Below are 18,549 nucleotides of genomic sequence, written 5' to 3'. Positions count from 1 at the left end.
GTGATGGGCTTTCAGAAATACTGACGGGCTTCACTCTCCACCAGGGCCCATTGGCGAGGATGCTGAGGGCCGGTGCTCTGGATAACTCTTCCAAGGCTGCGGCAACGGCTCTGCGCCGCCAGCTCAGAGAAAACCACTGCCCCCGCCGCAGAAGCGCACCCCTGCACGCACGAGCACGGGCCGGCGCCCCCCCCGCGCGCAGCTCCGGGGGCCGGGGGCCCTCGCCCAGCCCGGCCGCCTCCAGCCGTCGGGGCAGGAGCGGGGGGCGGGAGCAGAGCTCGGATGAAGAACGGGGACCCCGGCCGGGGCCGACCGACACCGCGCAGCAGAGCTTCGCCCCGGCTCGTCTCCAAACGCGAGGGAATCGCTCGCGCCCTGCAAACGGCGAGCGCTGCAGGAGGGCCCGAGGCCCGGCAGGCGGTGGGGAAAGCTGGCGGCCGCCACCACGGGGGCGGCAGCGACCCAACCTTCCCCCCCGCATCTGCAGCCCAGAGCCTCTGTGACTCCACCTCGGAGCGGGCTCGCGTCCTCGCACACGGAGGAGACCATGGGAGGGACAGCTCGGGAGCGCCCGGACGACTGCCGCTTTCTGGACGTAAGTTCGTGGCTGGCTTTGCCACCGTGCGGCTTGTCGGCACGACAAATGTCTGATGTGCACGTGTACTCGCCCCTCCTTGAGTCATCAGCCAACCTCGGGTATCGCTCTTCTGTCATTAACTAGGCAGAAGCATCCAAGACGCGAAAGAAGACCTGCAGCAGACACCGGATCTGCGGGCTGCTCATCAGCGTGCTGCTCATTTCTCTCATTCTTGTATTTTTTGGTGTCAAATATCTCTGGAGCCCAACACCCAGAACAGTAAGTAAAAACTCTCTGATCCAGCATTTCCAAGTGCCGCTTCCCCAGCCAGAGCTGTCTCCCCCCGACTCACTGAAATCTTTAACTACACCCCGAAACCCAGGGAACTTTACAAAATGCATTTTCCTAGACCACAAGCATTCGTGGGACTTTTAAAAATCTTTGTATTATTCATAACTAGCTTTTACTCTAGGCGGGCTGGGTTTTTTCTCTGTCACCGCATTCTTTCCCTAACTGACAGTTACAGGGGATGGGAGCTATGCCACGAAGAGTTAAAGTTACTCTTATTTCACCGGCAGCAAATTTTATGACAAGTAAGAAAATATTTTCCATTTCATTTCAATTATCTTGCCAGAAACTGGTGGAAAAGTCATTATGCCACCACATAAAGAGGAGAGAATGCCAGGACGCAGTGGTAATTGATTGTCACGGATTATATTTCTTACTTTAATGTGTCTGCAATGTGAGGGGACAGTGAGACGGATTAGCTTTTGGAGGCACTTCTGGTAACTGGATTGTGCTCATTTATTCGCAGCTCCCCAGACGGACGCTGCTGTAAGTGCTGAGCGTGCCGGGGGCGGAATCTCTGCCCGCTCCGGCCAGGATCTCGGCAATTCTGCCAAAACCCTTTTTTTTTTGGTCCCATACCCCAAGCAAATCGTTTAACCTTGAAGCCAACAACCTGCCCGGCGCTCCTCATCCTCCTCCCCTTTCACCCTCCACGCTCACCCAGGAGGTCCCTCTTTGCACCCTGATGCCGGCGGGTTTTGCCGACCCTCAAGAGCGTCTCCAAAATTCCCATGCGCAGCCAAGGCGGCCTCTTTCCCACAGTGGCATCTCCTCTCTTCTCCCAGCCCCACACCAGAGCCAGGCCAGCCCAGCCGGGCTGCCCTCCCGCCGGGCAGAGGAAGCGCCCCGCTCGCCGGAAACTTTGTCTTCTTATCAGCAAATAGAAATCAATACCCCCAGAAAGAAAAGAAAAAGCAATAGAAGCCATATGTGCCTCCAGCATCCTGCCAAAACGGTTATAAAGTCTCTACTGTTCCTCAAAAAACAGGGTGCCTGCCAGCCGCGGGGGGAAGAGGCTGTTAACCCCCGGAGGGGAGGTTTTCTCTGAGCTGGCGGCGCAGAGCCGTTGCCGCAGCCTTGGAAGAGTTATCCAGAGCACCGGCCCTCAGCATCCTCGCCAATGGGCCCTGGTGGAGAGTGAAGCCCGTCAGTATTTCTGAAAGCCCATCACAACGCCTGATGGGTGGGCATGCGAAGCGCGAGGTCGCAGGAGAGCGAAGATGTTCTTGCAGTGGAGCTGCACGCCGATGCTCCCGGCGTCCGGCATCGCCGCGTCGTCTGCGGCCATGGAGCATCCGCTTCTCCAGCTGGCCCGGGAGCCCTCCAGGAAAAGCGGGACAGGGGATGCTGGAAATTCCTAGTGCTCAAAAATATAAACCAAGGGGAATTAAGCTCTTAAAGAAGAAAAAAGCCCTTCAAACTTCCTTCATGCAACCAGAGAATGGAAAAAATCTTTAAAGAAGACTTGTTCCTCTGAGGGGTGGCCTTGGACATGGTGCTGCCCTCTGCACGGCAGCATCCGTGCCGGCCGGCACAGCTGGCGAGCGAAGGCGATGAGTCAGCTAACGAGGGGCTCGTCGCGGCCTCGCAGGGGGACATATTTCAACGATTTGTGAGCAAGTGTCATTTTTAGCCCTATAAAACATCTCACAGCTCTCTGAGCAGCACAGAGCCGGCCAAGCCCAAATGGGTTATCTGGCCACTGCACTGGCAAAAGTAATTTCTTCGTAAATGGAGAGGCACTTGAAGGTAAGGTGTCACCCGGGATCCTACCCTCCTAGAAATGATTTATGGCACCATGCTCATTTTGTCAGTCAAAACCAGTGGCCTTCCAGCCATTTTAGGCTTCAGGGTTTTTTTACCATACCATAAAATCCATTGACAGCTATATATCTTTGTTAAGAGCCTCCTCCTGACTAACAGGGGATGGTCATGGCTGCCAAGGCACACATCGCTCTTCTAACTTTTAAGCAGGGGTACAGGTAGCCGGCAGCTGCTGCCTGCACGGCCAGTTCTGCGCCCGGGCTTCCTCCAGCCGTTGCAAAACGGGGGATGCTGGTGCTGAAAACATTGCTAAGAGGCTTTGAACCCCCTGATGGGGAGGGATGTGCAAGAACCAGGGGACTGTGAAATGGGGTTTCGGTTGGGACTGCAAGCAGAGCCCCTGCCCCTCGCCGCGGCATTGCTGCGGGGACTGGGTGCTCCTTCCCCAGCCCCACGGCCGTGCTGGGGGACGAACAGGGCTTTCCCGTCCCCGTGCCTCCATCACTCCCCGCTGCCCTGTGGACTTGAGGGGTTTTGCACAAGCCCTTTGCTTCTGCACAACACCATTTGATTTGGGAAACGAGACTCCCCAAGGTTCGCCAGCTCTCGCCACACCAGCAGGATCATTTTTATGCTTCAGATGGCATCTGCCACCACTCATCCTTTGAGGGTCAGGCATCCGCAGAGACTGGAGGGTTGCTGGGCTGGCTGAGTGCGGCGAGCACCTGCGAGGAGGAGAGGGCTGCTCCCCCCGGCGCAGCTCAGCCCGGCTCCCCGTGGGGATGAGTGTCGCTGGGAAGCCAGCTGCTACGCCCCGAAGCTCTTCATCAGCCCTCAAGGAGGTCTTTGATCCGCAGGAAATCCCTGATCTCCTGCAGGCAGAGAGAGGCTTTTACCTCTGCCTTTCCAGGAAAAACAGAAGGTGCAGAGCTGGAGCAAGTGAGCTGGGGATGACATGATGGAGCAAGCGAGCTGAGGGTGCGGTGGTGGAGCAAGAAAGACGGGGACGCAGTGATGGAGCAGGTGAGCCAGGGATGCAGTGGTGGAGCAAGGCAGCCAGGGACACGGCAAAGCGAGGTCGCTTGGGCTCAGCACTTCAGTCCAGCCTGGGACGTAAACAGGCTCGTGCCACAGAAAACACTGGCCCAGGCTGAGCCATGGCAAAGCTCCTGGTGCAAGGGTGTGATGAACATCTTCTCCCAGGCTTGACACACATGTCCGCCCACAGCCTGGCCCCGTCCTGCCCTTCTTCCAGCCCTGGTGCCTGGGACCTGCCTCTCCTTGTGCTACACAGACGATCGTCCTGGCTCAGAGTCGGGGTGCGGGGAAGCAGCCGGCCCCATGGCAAGGTACCCAGCAGCAGGGGTCAGGCACCCAGCACCAGCCCACTCGCCCGCTGGCTGGCATGTGAAATTGGGTGGGGGCTGAGCCGACCCCCGTGCGGTTTTGTCCCTCGCAGGTTTATGACATGGAACACACTTTCTTCAGCCACGGCGAGAAGAAGAAGATTGTGATGGAGATCGACCCTCTGGCCAGGACAGAGACCTTCAGGAGTGGGAATGGCAGCGAGGAAATCCTGGAGATCCATGACTTCAAAAATGTGAGTGCGGCAGGGTTTGTCCCCGGGACCTTGCCTGCTGCCTCACAGCAGGACTGGTGGGATCCCTTAGGACACCGTGGCATTGCTGGAGCGAGCTCCAGGATGATTTGCTTCTGCGTCAGGGAGAGCAATGCCCAGATGCAGACTCTCTGGGGATGCTCTCAAAGGAAAGGAGATGTGTATCTACATAAGCTTCCACCGGTATTTAATAGTGGCGTGCTTCAGTTCCAGCAAAATACATCTTACAAGCAAGACCTAGTTACTGGATTTACCCTTGCAAAGGAATGCAATCATCATAAATCTATCCAAGCCCAGTACATTTGTCTGTCTGGAGAGCATTAAAACCTCATGACAATGTTGTAGGCTCTCTCTGAAACCTAATTAAAATTTGTAGGGAAATACCCTGTGCAGTGACATATGGCAAAATTTTCAGCTAATAGCCTAGCAGGAACTGGGGGCTGAATGTTCATATAAGCATAACGGTCAGATGCTATTCTGCATATTTTTATTTATTATAAGTAGAGCTCGTGATAGTTATAAGGAGAAGGGGAGCAAAGTAAAATTTTATGACTATCTGCCTTAAACTATTTGTAAAAAGCCCAATTCTCCCAAACCATAAAATGCAATATCCCTTAGGAGAACCTGTTAGTACATCTTAGCACCAGCACTGAACATAGTTTGTGCAAGAACATCGACAGGAAAAATACAACTAAACCCTCATCCAGCTGTACCCTCTGTACGATGAGGTTGTTTATCCTCCTGCTTTGCCCTGACTGCTTTTTTGGTGTTTGTTTTGATGCTGTAGGGAATAACTGGCATCTTCTTTGTGGGACTTCAAAAATGTTTCATCAAAACTCAGACTAAAGTCCTACCTGAGACGACGGAGGCCAAGATCCCCGAGCTTGAGGTAGGTGAATAAAAGAGTGAATAATTTCTGCCCCTGGTGAAACCCACTCCCCACCGGCGTGGGGAGTGTGGCCTCCATCCCCACCACCCTCCCATCTCTCCAGCTTTCCCAGAGATGCTGCAATAAAGAAATAATGAGTTGTGATCACTTCATAAAATGATCTTATTTCAGAGGATTGCTTCTAAAAACAACAATTGGAAAGAGACGGGATTAGACAGCCGACAGACAAAAACCTCTCGGCACAATACTGGGGATCAAGAACAATAATCCTGTTGTAGTCAAACGGTCGCAAGGCAGCTCAGGATTAGCAGGCACCAAGAAGTCAATCAAATTGTTTTCTCTGAGAATTGAGCCTCATGTTCTCAAGCAGAATGAGGCAGAAGTAATGAATTTAAAAGAGCAGCCGCATTTAAGAAATGCGATTTGAGAAAGCACTTGGTGTACAGCCCTGGGAGATGGGAAGCACCGGGCTGGGGCCACCTCCTTGTCCTGCATGGACCTTCCTCCCATTGAGGTGCCTGATTGCTTCTTACACCCGTTTAACTTTTGCCCACCACAGCCTGCTACAAGGAGCCTCACGCTTTGCACGCTGTGTGGAAAAAAATATTTGACTCCATATTTTAACCCCTCTGTGACAGCGTAACCTGGGGTGATGGCTCAGTCCCTTGAAAGCTGTTGTCCCCCGTCCCCGAGCCCCCGGCGGTGGCACCACCCTGTGGCACAGCCCTCCTGTCTCCCCATTTGCAAGATGAAGGGTGTTAGCAGACTGAATCCCCCCCAAGGACACTACTGCAGATAAAACACCGGCAGGACACATGTTTGAAACGAAGCGTGGGCAGAAACATTTCCCTGAATCATGACCCAAATTCCCAGACACCGATTCTTTGATTGTGCTGTAAGAGGCTAATAGATCTTTTCAGCTACCGTCGTAAAAGGGATATGACTTCCCAGGCGTTAGCAGAACATTGCCCCAGGTAGAGAGCTGAAATGTAAAACCCAATGAGATAAATGTAGATTTAAGCTCTAGTCGTCTCTTCCCAGAGCCCATGTGCTGCCAGGTCCTTCAAGCAGCACCTGCCCAGCCCGTGGCTTTCACCAGAGACTCCGAAAATGACTCAGACAGGATCAGGTTGTGTTGGCTCTTTCCTTTTTCCCAAAGCTGTAAGAAAAGACTCTATAAAAGAGAAATACAGCTCTAGACACCTTCTGGAAAGAAAAATGCCATTTCCCAGCTTGCTCTATGGGCTACCACCACCAACATACACAACGTTGTCTTGGCAGATAGCTCAGAGCAGACCCATCCAATAATCTTTATATATCTCCCTCCCTAAGCGTCTGCCAAAACACGCCATGGACTAATGCAACGGCAGAGACATGTGGTATAAATTACAGCATACGGCCGTGCAAAGAATTTCTGTGAGGAATAAATTAAAGTGTTCGATCACAAAATCGGTAGCAGAAGGAGAGAGAAATTAAGTAGTAAGAGCAAAGCAGAGAGGAGATGTTTTAACCTTGGGTTTTAAATGAGCTGGGGTGCTCCAGAAGGCTCTTCCAGATGGTGGGGACTGCACAGGAGAAGGGTCTTGAAGCATGACAAACGGAGGGAAGAGAGAGTGGGGTGGTGGTGGCTGAAAGTGGACAGGAAAGACAAGGTTCATGATGGGTGTCCCCACGTGAGGACCAGCAGGGTATTGCATGTGCACCCAGTGAGCACGAAGAGCCAGGATGAAGTCCTACTGCTCTCTGGGAGGGAAGAGGTGCCTCTGCATAAGCCAAGGGGAGGAGAAGCAGCCAGCAGTGGAGAGAGGTTGTCTCACCATGCCAGGGTGAAATCTCGCTCTTCTTCCAGGGAGAAGAAATCACAACCACCTACTTTGAGCAGTCTGTGGTCTGGGTGCCTGGGGAGAAGCCCATTCAGAACAAAGAGTTCCTGAAGAGCTCCAAAATTTTTGACATCTGCAGAAATGTGACCATCTACTGGATCCACCCCACGCCGATAGCAGGTACAAGGAGCTGTCTCCCTCCCCGAAGTGCTCATGAGCCCCCTCGCTGGGAGCAGCCCTGCCACCCACCCGCGTCCCCCCTGCCGTGTTCCCTACTGTGACATGGTGGGAACCCATTTCCAGAGCTTCGTTGTAGCTTCGTGTCGGCCATGACCAGAAGAGAACATGGCCAATGTAATAGCAGGGGCTGAAGTTTCTCTCTGCAAAGCGCTTGTCTCCACTGGCTCCCCACTGCCCTGCCCTTTCCAGAGTGGCCACCCTCCTCATAACAAGGCAAAAAAAAAAACCCAACCCTTTGTACCTGCAAAGCAGCCAGCACTGCTGGAAATTGGGACGCCTAAATTCTCGTCACCGCATGAACATCAGAGCATGAGCAGACATCTGCATCTAAATCACACGACGGGGTTGCCACCTCCAGCTGCTCACTACACAGCCCTCACAGAGGTTGCGGCCTCTGAGATCCGCCAGCGTAATTACCTGCTCTGTCTAACCCACTTCTATCAGAATGAGCTAGTTTAAAAAACCCTATCGAGAAAAATCCCTTCGCTCTGCAGCCACAGAGGCACATCTCGTCCCCGACAGGTACCACGGGCTCACGGCCATCGATGGTCCTGGGAGCAAGTGGGCATCAGAGGTCCCCGGTGCAGAGGGAGGCTGCTGTCCTCAGCTGCTGTCCCCGCTCTGCTTCCTTGGTCCCCGCTGTCAGACCCCAACTGCGGCTGAGTTCCAGCGAAGGAAATTAATGTCACTGTGGGTCTTACATAAGCTATGGGTGCTGTAGCTGCGCCTAATCCGCCCTAAATCGTGTCGCTTTGCTGGGGCTCTACAAATCATGTCCCCCAGCAGCAGAGCCCACCATGAGGACGTGCTTCCCCACACCCGCAGCCCCATGCAGGGGATGCCAACACCACCCACGGGCACCCACCACCCATGAGCACGGGAAGGGGACAGGCCATGTCTTCTCTACCCTCTCCTCCCAGCATATTATCTCCTACAGCCCTTCTCCCAAGCTTGGTAAGAGCAAATGGAGTACAGCTGGTTTGCTGGTGGGCTTTTCTTGTACCTTGGCACCAAATTTTGGTAGAGACATTAATGCCTGCTGCTGCATTTGTCCCTCTGCTTCCTGGTTGTTCACAACCATATTTGGGCTCTTCCTGTAGCTCCTGAGCTGGCCAACCTTGAAGGGGCAGAAGAAGACGACTCTGAGCTGCTCCTAGACAACCAGAGCTGGTGGGACGGGGGGAGCGAACACGAGGTGGAGAAGGATGCGCAGCCAGGGCCCAAGCGTCGGGCACGGCAGCTCACCGAGGAGGATCTGCCTGTCAACGACTACGTGAGTGAGGGGAATCGCACCCTGGGGTGCCCTGGCCATGGTCCTGGGGTGCCCTGGCCATGGTCCTGGGATGCCCTGGCCATGATCCCGGGGTGCCCTGGTCATGCTCCTGGGGTGCCCTGGCATGGTCGCAGGGTGTCCTGGCTGTGCTGCTGGGGTCTCCTGGCTGTGCTGCTGGGGTCTCCTGGTTGTGTTCCTGGAGTGCCCTGGCTGTGCTCCTTGGGAGGTCCTGCCCAGGCTTCTGGAGTTCCCTGGCCATGCTCCTGGGGTGCTCTGCCCATGCTTCTGGAGTGCCCAGGCTGCCCTCCCAGGATGTCCTGTCCATGCTCCTGGGACGTCCTGGCTGTGTTCCTGGGGCACCTCGGCCACATGTCCCCCTTGCTGCACTGACGCTGTCTCTTCCCAGCAGTCGGAGAATGGGCTGGAGTTCCACCCCTTGTGGGATGAGCGAGGCTACTGCTGTGCCCAGTGCCGCCGCGCCAACCGCTACTGCCGGCGGGTCTGCGAGCCCCTCCTGGGCTACTACCCCTACCCCTACTGCTACCAGGGCGGGAGGGTCATCTGCCGGATCATCATGCCCTGCAACTGGTGGATTGCGCGGATGCTGGGCAGGGTGTAGCGCCCGCCGTGCAGCACCCAGTGCTTGGGTGCTGCCCCAAGCCCGCCCGCCGCGTTGCCATGCATCCTGACGTAGCCGACGCGCAGGCCGTTACCTGCTTGATTGCCGGTGAGCACGCAAGCCCGCCGACCGCGGCAGCCTCACCGTGCGTGCACCGCCCGTCCCCCCGCGCTGCTCCCGCGGGGCGCGGGGAGGCCATGCTCGAGCGCATCGTCGCCACGCTGAGCAGCAAGAGGCAAACAATAAATGTCTTGTATGAGCGATTGCAAAGAAAATGGAAAGTCGTTTAGTCTCAGTCTGTGATGCTTAATGGGTCTGAGAAGTGATCTAATTGCTCAGCTGCCTCATCACGAGCATCCATAACTCAGGTACCAGGACTGCTGGCGCTCGCCTCGCTGGGAACGTGCGGAGGTCCCTAATTTGCTCCCTGACGGCACTGGCAGTTGTTCAGCACGTCCCGACCCTCTGTTCCAGCGTACTCTGACGTATTCGATAGTTATTAGTGACAGCTCAGGGGTGCCACCAGTCCCCTCAGGAGCGATGTGCAGCATGGCAGCGTGCGGGCAAGGCGGAGGCAGGAGCGGGCACAAGGAGCCCCTGGGGAACCAGGCAGCCAAAGCCAGAGGGAGTGGGGAGCGGAGGACCCCAAGTGCCATCAGCTGTCCCCAGCCCTGTGACCAAAAAATGGGCAAAACCCAAGCTGCAGGAGAGAAAAACTAAGTCCTTGACACTGCTGCCCTGAGCAGGACATGCCTGCAGCAGTGCTGAGGGCTAACAGCCAAAATCCCCGTGTACCCCCAGCGCAGCCTCCCTCTGCTCACGCCCTCGGCGCTCACGCCAGAGCCCAGGTTCCAGCTCCCATCCCGGGGAGCTGGCTGCTGCCAAGGAGCTTCAACATCCCGCGGGCATCACCAGGTGAAACCCTCTCAGTATCCCCAAGGGAGCACGCGGTCCCACGGCCAGAGTTTTCAGGGAAACGCCTGGATGGAGGAGCCTGCCCAGCTGTAGGTACAGAGGAGGGAGCAGAGGTCAGGCTCTGCTCGCTGCCACTGTGCCCGGCGCAGCCGTGGTGTTCCCGGGGCCCCTGCGGCTCCTGCAGGGACGTGAGCACATTTTAAGGGCTGTTCCCTCCACCCCTGCTCATGGCTGTGCTGGCAACGCGGTTAAAACGCTGGGAGCGCGGTGCGGCGGAGCTGCCGGCGCGGGCTCCCAGGGGACACCGCCCGGCCTCGGGGATGCCCAGCATTTCTGACAAGTCCCCCAAGACGTTTATCCCCCTGAGAGGAAGGTGCGAATGCGGCGGGGGTGTGTGAAACCCACCTGGCCACAGCTGCTGCAGCAAACCGGCGCCCCGGGGCCAGCCAGCGCTGCTCGTGTCCTGGCTCGGTGGGTCCAGCTGGGTCACCAAGGCACATCCAATGCCTTTGCCAGGACAGCGGTGGCCCAAGTCTGCCCAGCCTCTCCCCCAGCACGTGTCTGTACCGCCGGGACGTCACTGATATCTCTCCAAATGAAAGCAAGGTGTCTACATAAACACCATTTAACTGGATGAGAGCCACCCCCTCCATGGCCGCCATGCCTGCCGCTGGCATGGGTACGAGCAGGCGGGACGAGCCTTCTCGCTCTCCGGGCCAGCACAGACAGGCAGTGCCAGTTTTCCTGCAGCAGCTTAGAAACCTTCGTGCCCCCCCGTGCCCCACTCTGCCAGCACCATCCCCACCCGCCCAGCATCGCCTCCGCCCTCCGTCCCGGGAAGGAAGCTGCCTGCGGAGGCCGGGGCGCAGCGGGCAATGGCCACCCCTCGCAGCCGGCACTGCCCAGCCCGGCACCAAGGGCAGCCAAAAAGGCACCCGAGCAGGGTCCCCTCCCTCTGCGCAGGCTTTCTGAGGAGGGTGGGTTTATCCAAACCTGGCCCTGCTCCTCCCGTGCTCCTGCACTGTCTCCGTCCATCCATTAACGGCCGTCGGCCGATCTCTCCAACCCGGTTTCCGTGCTCTGACGCGCTCTGCCTCGCCGTCCCGACCCAGGAGCCTTTCAGCCAGCCCGGCGCTGACAACAATCGGATTTACTCACCCAGGTTAAACGCAACACAAGGATTTCGGGTGTTCCCCTTGGGGTTCCTCCGTCAGCAGCAAGGCTGCCCCGTACCTGGTGATTTGCCGCACCACGGGGCGGTTTGGTTGGGGCAGCTCACCCAGCACCGGAGCAGCCTTTACCAGAGGGCTGACGCCGACGAAGGGCCACCACTCCTACCCGCAGCTTAACCCCTCCTTTTACACCTGCGTCCTCCCCGGGAGCCGGCCGGCTGCTCCCAGCCACAGCCCTTGCGAGTTCGGTGCTCGAGACCCGAAAATCCCCCAAGCTGGGTGGGAGAGGAGCTTCCCCGCACCGCTGCGGCACCCCGCTCAGTAAGGCAAAGGTTTTTTTCTGATGAAACAGCCCAAAGATGAGCGGTGCCAAATGAACACAAAAGCTTAAATCCACGTTTCTTGCCCCCGGGAGAGGCTGGGGATGCCGGCAGCTCCAGCGGCACTGCCCTGCCCTTTGCTCCCAGCAAGCGGCCGGCCGGGCAGACGACGCACGCGTTTGCATGGGGTTGAACTCATCTGCCCAGCTCCTGGGCTGGGATGCTCCAGGCCGTCTGTTTCAGCACTGTTACACAACCGCTGTTATGAAGAAAATTCAATTACAGAAGTTATTTGTAAGCACAAATGCACCGGTGAGCATTGGAGAAACGTGAGCTGCGACGGTCCAGAGGTTACCAGCTGGCCCGGGGCGAGCAGATTACCTCCCAGGGGGGTTTTGCTGCTGTTTGCAGTGACTCAAGCAGAAGAATTTCTAGGAGATGAAAAGCAAGGCAGGTTCACAGAGTAAAATATCTTCATATTTATTGTGTCTCAGGACAAGAGAGTTCTACTCGATACACAAAACGAGATAAGCAGCATATAATACTGACAGTCAAGTCACAGCTGACTCGGTGCAAGGACACCTACCAAGGTAAAGGCACCAGGAGCTACATCACCAAACCTCGCTACAGCTTACAAAGAATCACTACAGCCTGTACTTTAAAAAGTACAACTATAAAAAAAGTATATAAAACCCAGGGCAGGGATGAGAGAGAGCTTGGCAACAAGCCGAGACCTTGCTGAGCCAAGGGCTTCAGGCAGGCAGGGCCGTATTTTAATGGGGCAACAGCCCCATCTCGAGAGCAACCATGTCCGGAGAGCGAGGGGACGTTGAGGGGCTGCCGAGCGCAGTGGCCGGAGATGAGGGGACGCATCGCTTTCCCGACGGAGGCACCAGAGATGAGCACTGGGAGTCCCACGAGGCTGCCCGCGCGATCGGCTTCGGCACGGCACTCGAGTGCACCGCCAAATAGAGCCGGGGGCTGCGGCGCCCGGAGGAACGCGCTTGCTGTAACCACCGCAGCTACACTAATTATCCCACGCAGTGGCACAGCAGAGTAGTGTTAGGACAAGTCCCTGAGCGCACCAGGACAGCTGCTGCACTCGTTTCTATGAGCTAGTTGAGAAGAAGATCAGTCAGTTCAAAGCAAGATTTCACAAAGCGGCATCTCGAGGAAAACTAGAGGTGGTGGCATCCTCCCTGTCCGCGCAGAGCATACCCTGCAACGCACAAGACAAAGCATTAACAGAAAAGGCTGGATTTATACACAGCTCAAAATGATGTAGCAGACACAGTCTTGCAGTTGCCCTCCAGCCCCACACACCCCCGAAAGTGGTACCCGCTGCCGTGCTGAAGGTCCCCAGGGGTGACCAAGCAGCAGCCAGGGATGCAGAGGCGGCCCACCGCGCTTACGCCGCTGGACAGACGTACCCGGCCACAGCCACAGCGTGCTGGGGGCCAGCTACACCATCTCATACTGATTGTTCGTGATGTACTGGGACAGGCAGCAGGCGAGAATGATGCCAACCAACTGAAAAAGAGAAAAAAACCCCACACTTCAGATGTAGCCAAAACCAGGATGCTGTGTTTTAGGGGAAAATCCTGACAAATTGCTCCAGAGCATCAGTTTTATAAAATCCAAAGACGAACAGCGGGATTTACAAACCACAACATGGGCTGCCGTGCCCTGCTTCGGAGCACCTGAGGCTGAAGCAGAGGATCCTGGTTTGCATCAGCTAAACAAGCTCCTCACAAGGGATGCTCTGCATCCTGTCCTGTTCCATTTTGCTTCATGGAGCATCTACTGTTTTATGGTAATTTTGGAGATTACACAGATATCAGGAGCGTCACAGCCAATTACACAGCCACCAGAGAACAGCAGCCACCTCTCCCTGTTGCAAGGACAGCGGGGAAGCAAGGTTGCTGTTTTCGCATCAGCATCTGAAGGACGCGCTACTGTTATCACAACACGGCCTCCCAGCCCCTGCACAGACATCTAGGGCCAGATCCTGCAGGAGGTTGACCTACACCAGTGAAGTGAGAGGCACATTTGCATGATGGGTCCCTGCTGGTCACACGACGCAGCAAAGCTTGCTGAAGGAGCGATAAAAGCCAGGAACCAGTTATAATTCCCAAGCCTGGCATCAGCCGAGATAATTTCGTGGCTGGGAGTGTGCAGCTCACCATTTGTGTGTCGGTCACGTCTCGGTGACCCCACAGCGAGCACAGCCCAGCTGACGGGGAGAGCAGGGCGAGCGGCTGGGCACAGCAGCGCGGCTCCGGCTCTCAGGGTCTCCTGGCCACAACCAAAAGCAGTTGGTAGCACAAGCTGCAGCCAGGGGCTGTTGGCTCCCGCCTCTCCCCCAGTTTAGTGCATCAGTTGGGAAACACATGGCGACATGCTTATTATGAGAGAAATATCTTGGTGAGGTTCCTCCTCCCCGTGCTGGCACGGTCAGCCGGTGGTCCCGGGGGCCAGTGCCTCGCAGCTTGTGCCATGGCCTCACGTGCTGGATCAAGGGGAGGGTGAACTCAAGCCCCTCCAAAGTCGAGGCCAGCCAACCTCGCTCCACAGCTGCTCAGTGCCAAGAGCCCAGCAAACTTCCACAAACCAGCTGAAGAAGGGCCGGCTGTGCATCCTGCAGCTCCCGCTGCGATGCATCAGAAAACCCTCGGCACCTCGGGAAGCCCCACCGCAGCGTCAGCGCGCCCAACGCCCAGCGCCGCGGAGCCGGAGGCAGGGGCCTCTCGTTTCCTGCCGGGATAAAGCCTGCCGGAGCAGGGGCTGGCGAGCACACCGCTGCTGCGGCTCCCGCAGGAAGTGTCCTACAGGATAAGGTAAAGGAGAGGCGGGGGAGCAGGAGGGAGAGGACACAGTCGCAGGGTAAGGCGGTGTGCGGGGTGTGAGCCGCCAGCACAAGTGGTGCCCCAGGGGTGCTCACAGGGACCCGGCCATGCAGAAGCAATGCAAAAACACCTCCCTGATAAAAAGCGAGGTCGGTGGGTAGGAAAAGGAAGGGTGCAAATTTGATCCCTGCCAACAGCAAACGCAGGGATTTTGCCCAGCACAGCGCGGGGTCCGTTTGTTTTTTCTCTAAGTTGGTTGTTTGAGACAGGAGCTCCTCTTAAATAACCTAGGCTCATGGAAACAGGGCTGGTGCTTCAGCCCTGGGTTTAAGAGACTGGAGACTGCACAGTGGTGAGGTTAAACCCCAGGGGAATCCACAGAATAGCTGCCTCTCCCTGGCTAAAACAGGCTGTGCCTTTTGTACATACACCAGACTTTGCACAGAAATTAAATACCTCCGGAGACACACGAGCTTCACTCTGCACTCCTCCTGTGCCAAGCAAGGGAGATTTACCTGGAAGCATGCGATGCCAAAGGAGATTCCAGCCACAACGCTCATTTTTGACTCCATCGTTGATGTTACCAGGAAAAAACAACCCTGCAGAGGAGGGAAAGAGAGCACATGGGTTCAGTGTTTTTCAAGCCCAGGAGCACAAACTGGCACCTCCCCGGAGCACCGACAGCTTCAGGGGAAGATGCTCCCCCGCGGGCAGCCGAGGGCTTCTGGCTGTCACCCTCCTGCCTGGCCTTGGCAAAGTCACCTCCCTGTCAGCGCTGCACCAACCAGCCTCCCAGCCCAGCGCGTTATCAAGGGGAGGGCTGCCCTTGGGCTGCTCCCAACGGGAGCCTTGGGTTGAGCAAGATGACTCATCAGAGGAACGTCCCTTGCATCACCCAGCTGTCCCTGCCGGATGAGGTCACCCGCGCTCACCGCCGGGTCAGGACTTTGCACAGCCATCGAGCGACATCAATGCTGCCAAAACGAACTTTACTGTGCAATTAGCTCCTTGTTCACCTGTTCTCCCAAACACACAGCCCCCAGCGCAAGCGCTGGGGTCCAGCTGGTCCCTGACCTCCAAGGAAGGAGTAGAGGGGGGGGCCTCTGACATGAGGGCTTGTTTCCCCTGCCTCCACCCCAGGGGGGTCCCCAGGCCACAGGGCGTCTGCATCGAGAGCAGTTCTCTTTTCGAGCCTCCCAGGGAAGGGCAAGCCCCTCTCCACCCACCCACCTCTGCCCTCCCCACCTCCAGGACTGGCAGGGGATTTTTCTGAGCTTAACTTACATCCACAAACACTTTCAGCTTGGCTTTGCTCAGGTCTTTCAGATCCTCCTCCGAGCAGTCGTCCTGGCTCTTGCAGCAGCTCCGGGGGATGCCCCTCTGGGTGAAGTACTCGGTCCTCTCCCAGTCCGAGTAGTTCTGCACCCCACAGCAGTGCAGCTGGAGGGGGAAGTATGTTGGGGGAGCACGGTCACACCAGGGTACTGACCCCCTTGTTCTACCATCACTCCCACAGCTCCCCTGCCCTCGCCTCACTAGGAACTGCCCCCATCTCACCCACCATCTCCCAAACTCAAAATGTCATGGTGCAAAAGGACCCCCATCACTGCGACAGGGATGCCGATACCCCAGGGGACGCCCCGGGGTGAGGCAAGCACACCCACCCACCGCCAGCTGGGTGCCAGCCTGCGGCACTCACGGTTCTCTGGATGGTGTCGACGGCCTCGCTGTGCCGATCCGCGGTCACGTTGTAGTCCCTCAAGGCCAGGTTGAGGTTAGTCTCAAAGTTTGTCTTAATCTGCAAGAGAAAGGTCTCTGCGGCGGCACCGTCCCCTCCCGCGCTTTGGGACCCACAGTGCCACATTAGTCACCTCTCGGCGACGGCAGGAATGACTCCGGCTGTGGCCAGCAGACATTCCCTCGGCCACCCAGGCAATTAAACGCTGTATTAAAGGGCAGGCTGGGATGCGCTGTGGCAGCAGGGATGCTGCGTGTAATAACAAGGACCTACACGCTCCCAACCCCCCGCCCCTGCAAGCAGGCTGCTTCGTGGCGCAAGAACCCTCAGAGGAGCTTTAATTCCAGAAATTATCGCAGAAGATAGACCAAAGCCAGAAATTAAAGTCCAAGGCTACTTTGCCTGTTCTGGTGGTGGGGCAGTGTGCTCTGCTGAGCAGACCCTGCACCCAGCCTTGTTCTTACAGAGACTTCAGGGGTCCTTACAGCGACCAAGCAGCTCCTTAGGCTGTTCTAACCCCATTTTAGCTAAACTAAGCACCGCTCCCAGCAGCACCTCTGTACCTCCAGTGACATCCGCAACTGCACTTGGGTTAAAACCAGCATCAAACTTGCTCTGCAGCACTGGCAACCAGCAGCAGCCGCCCAGACTCACCTCATGCCTGAAGACGAACCCCACGACGGCAGCCACCAGGACGATGAGGAAGATGAGGGACAGGAGCATGGCGTACTGCAGGCAGAAAGGGCGGGATGGGACGGGGTAGGATGGGACGGGTAGGATGGGATGGGTAGGATGGAATGGATGGGACAGGATGGGGTTGGGATGGGATGGGGAAGGATGAGATGTGTCAGGATGGGTCAGGACGGGTCAGGAGGGGATGGGGCCCCGTCCCGCCCCGTCCAGGGCCACCCACCAGCTTGAGCATCCAGGTGCTGCCGCGGCAGGTGGCAAAGCAGCCGAAGGTGCCCAGGAGGACGACGACGGTGCCGGCACCCACCAGGACGAAGGGGACGTTGGTGGCCTTCTCGTCCAGCAGGGAGAAGTAGACGGCCAGGCTCACCCTGCCCCAGACGCCCACGGCCAGCAGCACGATGCCTGACACCTGGTGAGAGGGGAAAACTGTCATGGGTTACGACTGTCGCGACTGGGCGGCGCGACAGGAACATGTCGCAGGGGTAGGGTGGGGAGGGACGGCCGCGGCCCGGCGCTCACCCAGAAGACGAAGGTGTAGGTGAGCAGGACGCTCTTGAGGCAGGTGATCACCGGCTTCGTCTGCAGCCGCCGCGACGGGGACGCCATGGCCGACCCGGGCCGTCTCCTGCCGGGACGGGCCCCGCCGCGCCGCGCCCCCGCCCCGCCGGGTAGACCCCGCCCCGCCCCGCCGGAGGCGCCCGAGCGGCGGCGGAGGTTGCCGAACGCTCACGATAATAGCCGAGCGCGCCCGAAGGCGCGCCGCTCCTCCCCCGCGGGGGCGCCCCCTGCCTGCACCGTGCCAGCGCCTGCCTGCACCGTGCCAGCGCCTGCCTGCACCGTGCCAGCGCCTGCCTGCTCCGTGCCAGCGCCTGCCTGCTCCGTGCCAGCGCCTGCCTGCTCCGTGCCACCTCCTGCCTGCTCCGTGCCACCTCCTGCCTGCTCCGTGCAGCGCAGTCCCTGCTCTCCTGCCCGAGCGGCTGGCCATGCAGGCCCAGCCCCAACGTGGCGCCCACCTCCTGCCCAGGTGTCCCCCTGCAGAGCAGGGACCAGCCGGGGCAGCCACACTGCTCCCTAGAACATGGCACGGTCACCATGCCGGCAAGCGACAGCCTTCCTGCCCGTTATGGGGTGAGCGTCCCATCCCCTCCTCGGAGATGTCCCAGGCTGCGAGGAGCTGTGGGCTCCACACACCCTGCGGCAAGCAGCCCTCTCCTGCTCAGGACAGCTGTGTAATTAATTAGTGTGCTTACTGGCCTGGCCACCACATAATTAGTGCATTCAGGCAGCATGTCGTGTGTCCCCCCCCCCACCACCTCACGCCAACTCCCCTACCTGTCCCCTACCTCCCATCCTTCATCTCCCCTCACCCATGCAGTCCTGTGCTCCAGAGCCAACATCCCACATGGCTCCGGCTCCTGCCTTGCCTCCCGCCCGACCCCATGGGACGTGGGGCGGCGAGTCCTAACGAGCGCGCTTCATTACCTCTGCCTCGCAGGGGCTGAACTGCAGCTGGAAAACAGACCCCAGCTGGAAGCGCTTACCTCAGGACTGGTTTCGGAGCCCGCCGTCTGCAGCGAGGTCTCTCCCTCCCGCCTGGCAAGAGGGGGAAAGAGTGTCCTGCCTCCTGCGGTTTTGCCCTCGGCCCCCCCGGCCCCCCATTCCCGGAGCTCGGCAGGGCTGGCACAGGCTTGGCTCCTCTCTCTCCTGTGTCTAA

At 57.8% G+C, this 18,549-nt stretch overlaps 2 protein-coding genes across 2 annotated transcripts; one reads left to right on the top strand and one right to left on the bottom strand.

The window, feature by feature from the left end:
* Nucleotides 1-547: 547 nt before the first annotated feature.
* TNMD (tenomodulin) lies at nucleotides 548-9,439 on the top strand (the record flags this gene model as incomplete). The annotated part of the gene is made up of 7 exons (XM_082003962.1): nucleotides 548-595; nucleotides 722-856; nucleotides 4,149-4,289; nucleotides 5,095-5,196; nucleotides 7,046-7,199; nucleotides 8,360-8,532; nucleotides 8,942-9,439. 7 exons carry the CDS (start codon nucleotides 548-550, stop codon nucleotides 9,149-9,151), a joined length of 963 nt encoding a protein of 320 aa, XP_081860088.1. The 3' UTR covers nucleotides 9,152-9,439.
* A 3,580-nt stretch (nucleotides 9,440-13,019) lies between these two features.
* TSPAN6 (tetraspanin 6) lies at nucleotides 13,020-17,922 on the bottom strand (the record flags this gene model as incomplete). The annotated part of the gene is made up of 7 exons (XM_082004141.1): nucleotides 17,355-17,922; nucleotides 17,056-17,244; nucleotides 16,797-16,871; nucleotides 16,104-16,202; nucleotides 15,689-15,844; nucleotides 14,920-15,003; nucleotides 13,020-13,088 (listed from the first exon to the last, which is right to left on the bottom strand). Exons 1-7 carry the CDS (start codon nucleotides 17,439-17,441, stop codon nucleotides 13,020-13,022), a joined length of 759 nt encoding a protein of 252 aa, XP_081860267.1. The 5' UTR covers nucleotides 17,442-17,922.
* Between the last annotated feature and the right edge of the window lie 627 nt (nucleotides 17,923-18,549).

Source organism: Phaethon aethereus, assembly GCF_964289735.1.
Source record: "Phaethon aethereus genome assembly, chromosome: 10".
Taxonomy (NCBI): Eukaryota; Metazoa; Chordata; class Aves; order Phaethontiformes; family Phaethontidae; genus Phaethon; species Phaethon aethereus.
This window is presented reverse-complemented; position numbering and strand designations above follow the sequence as displayed.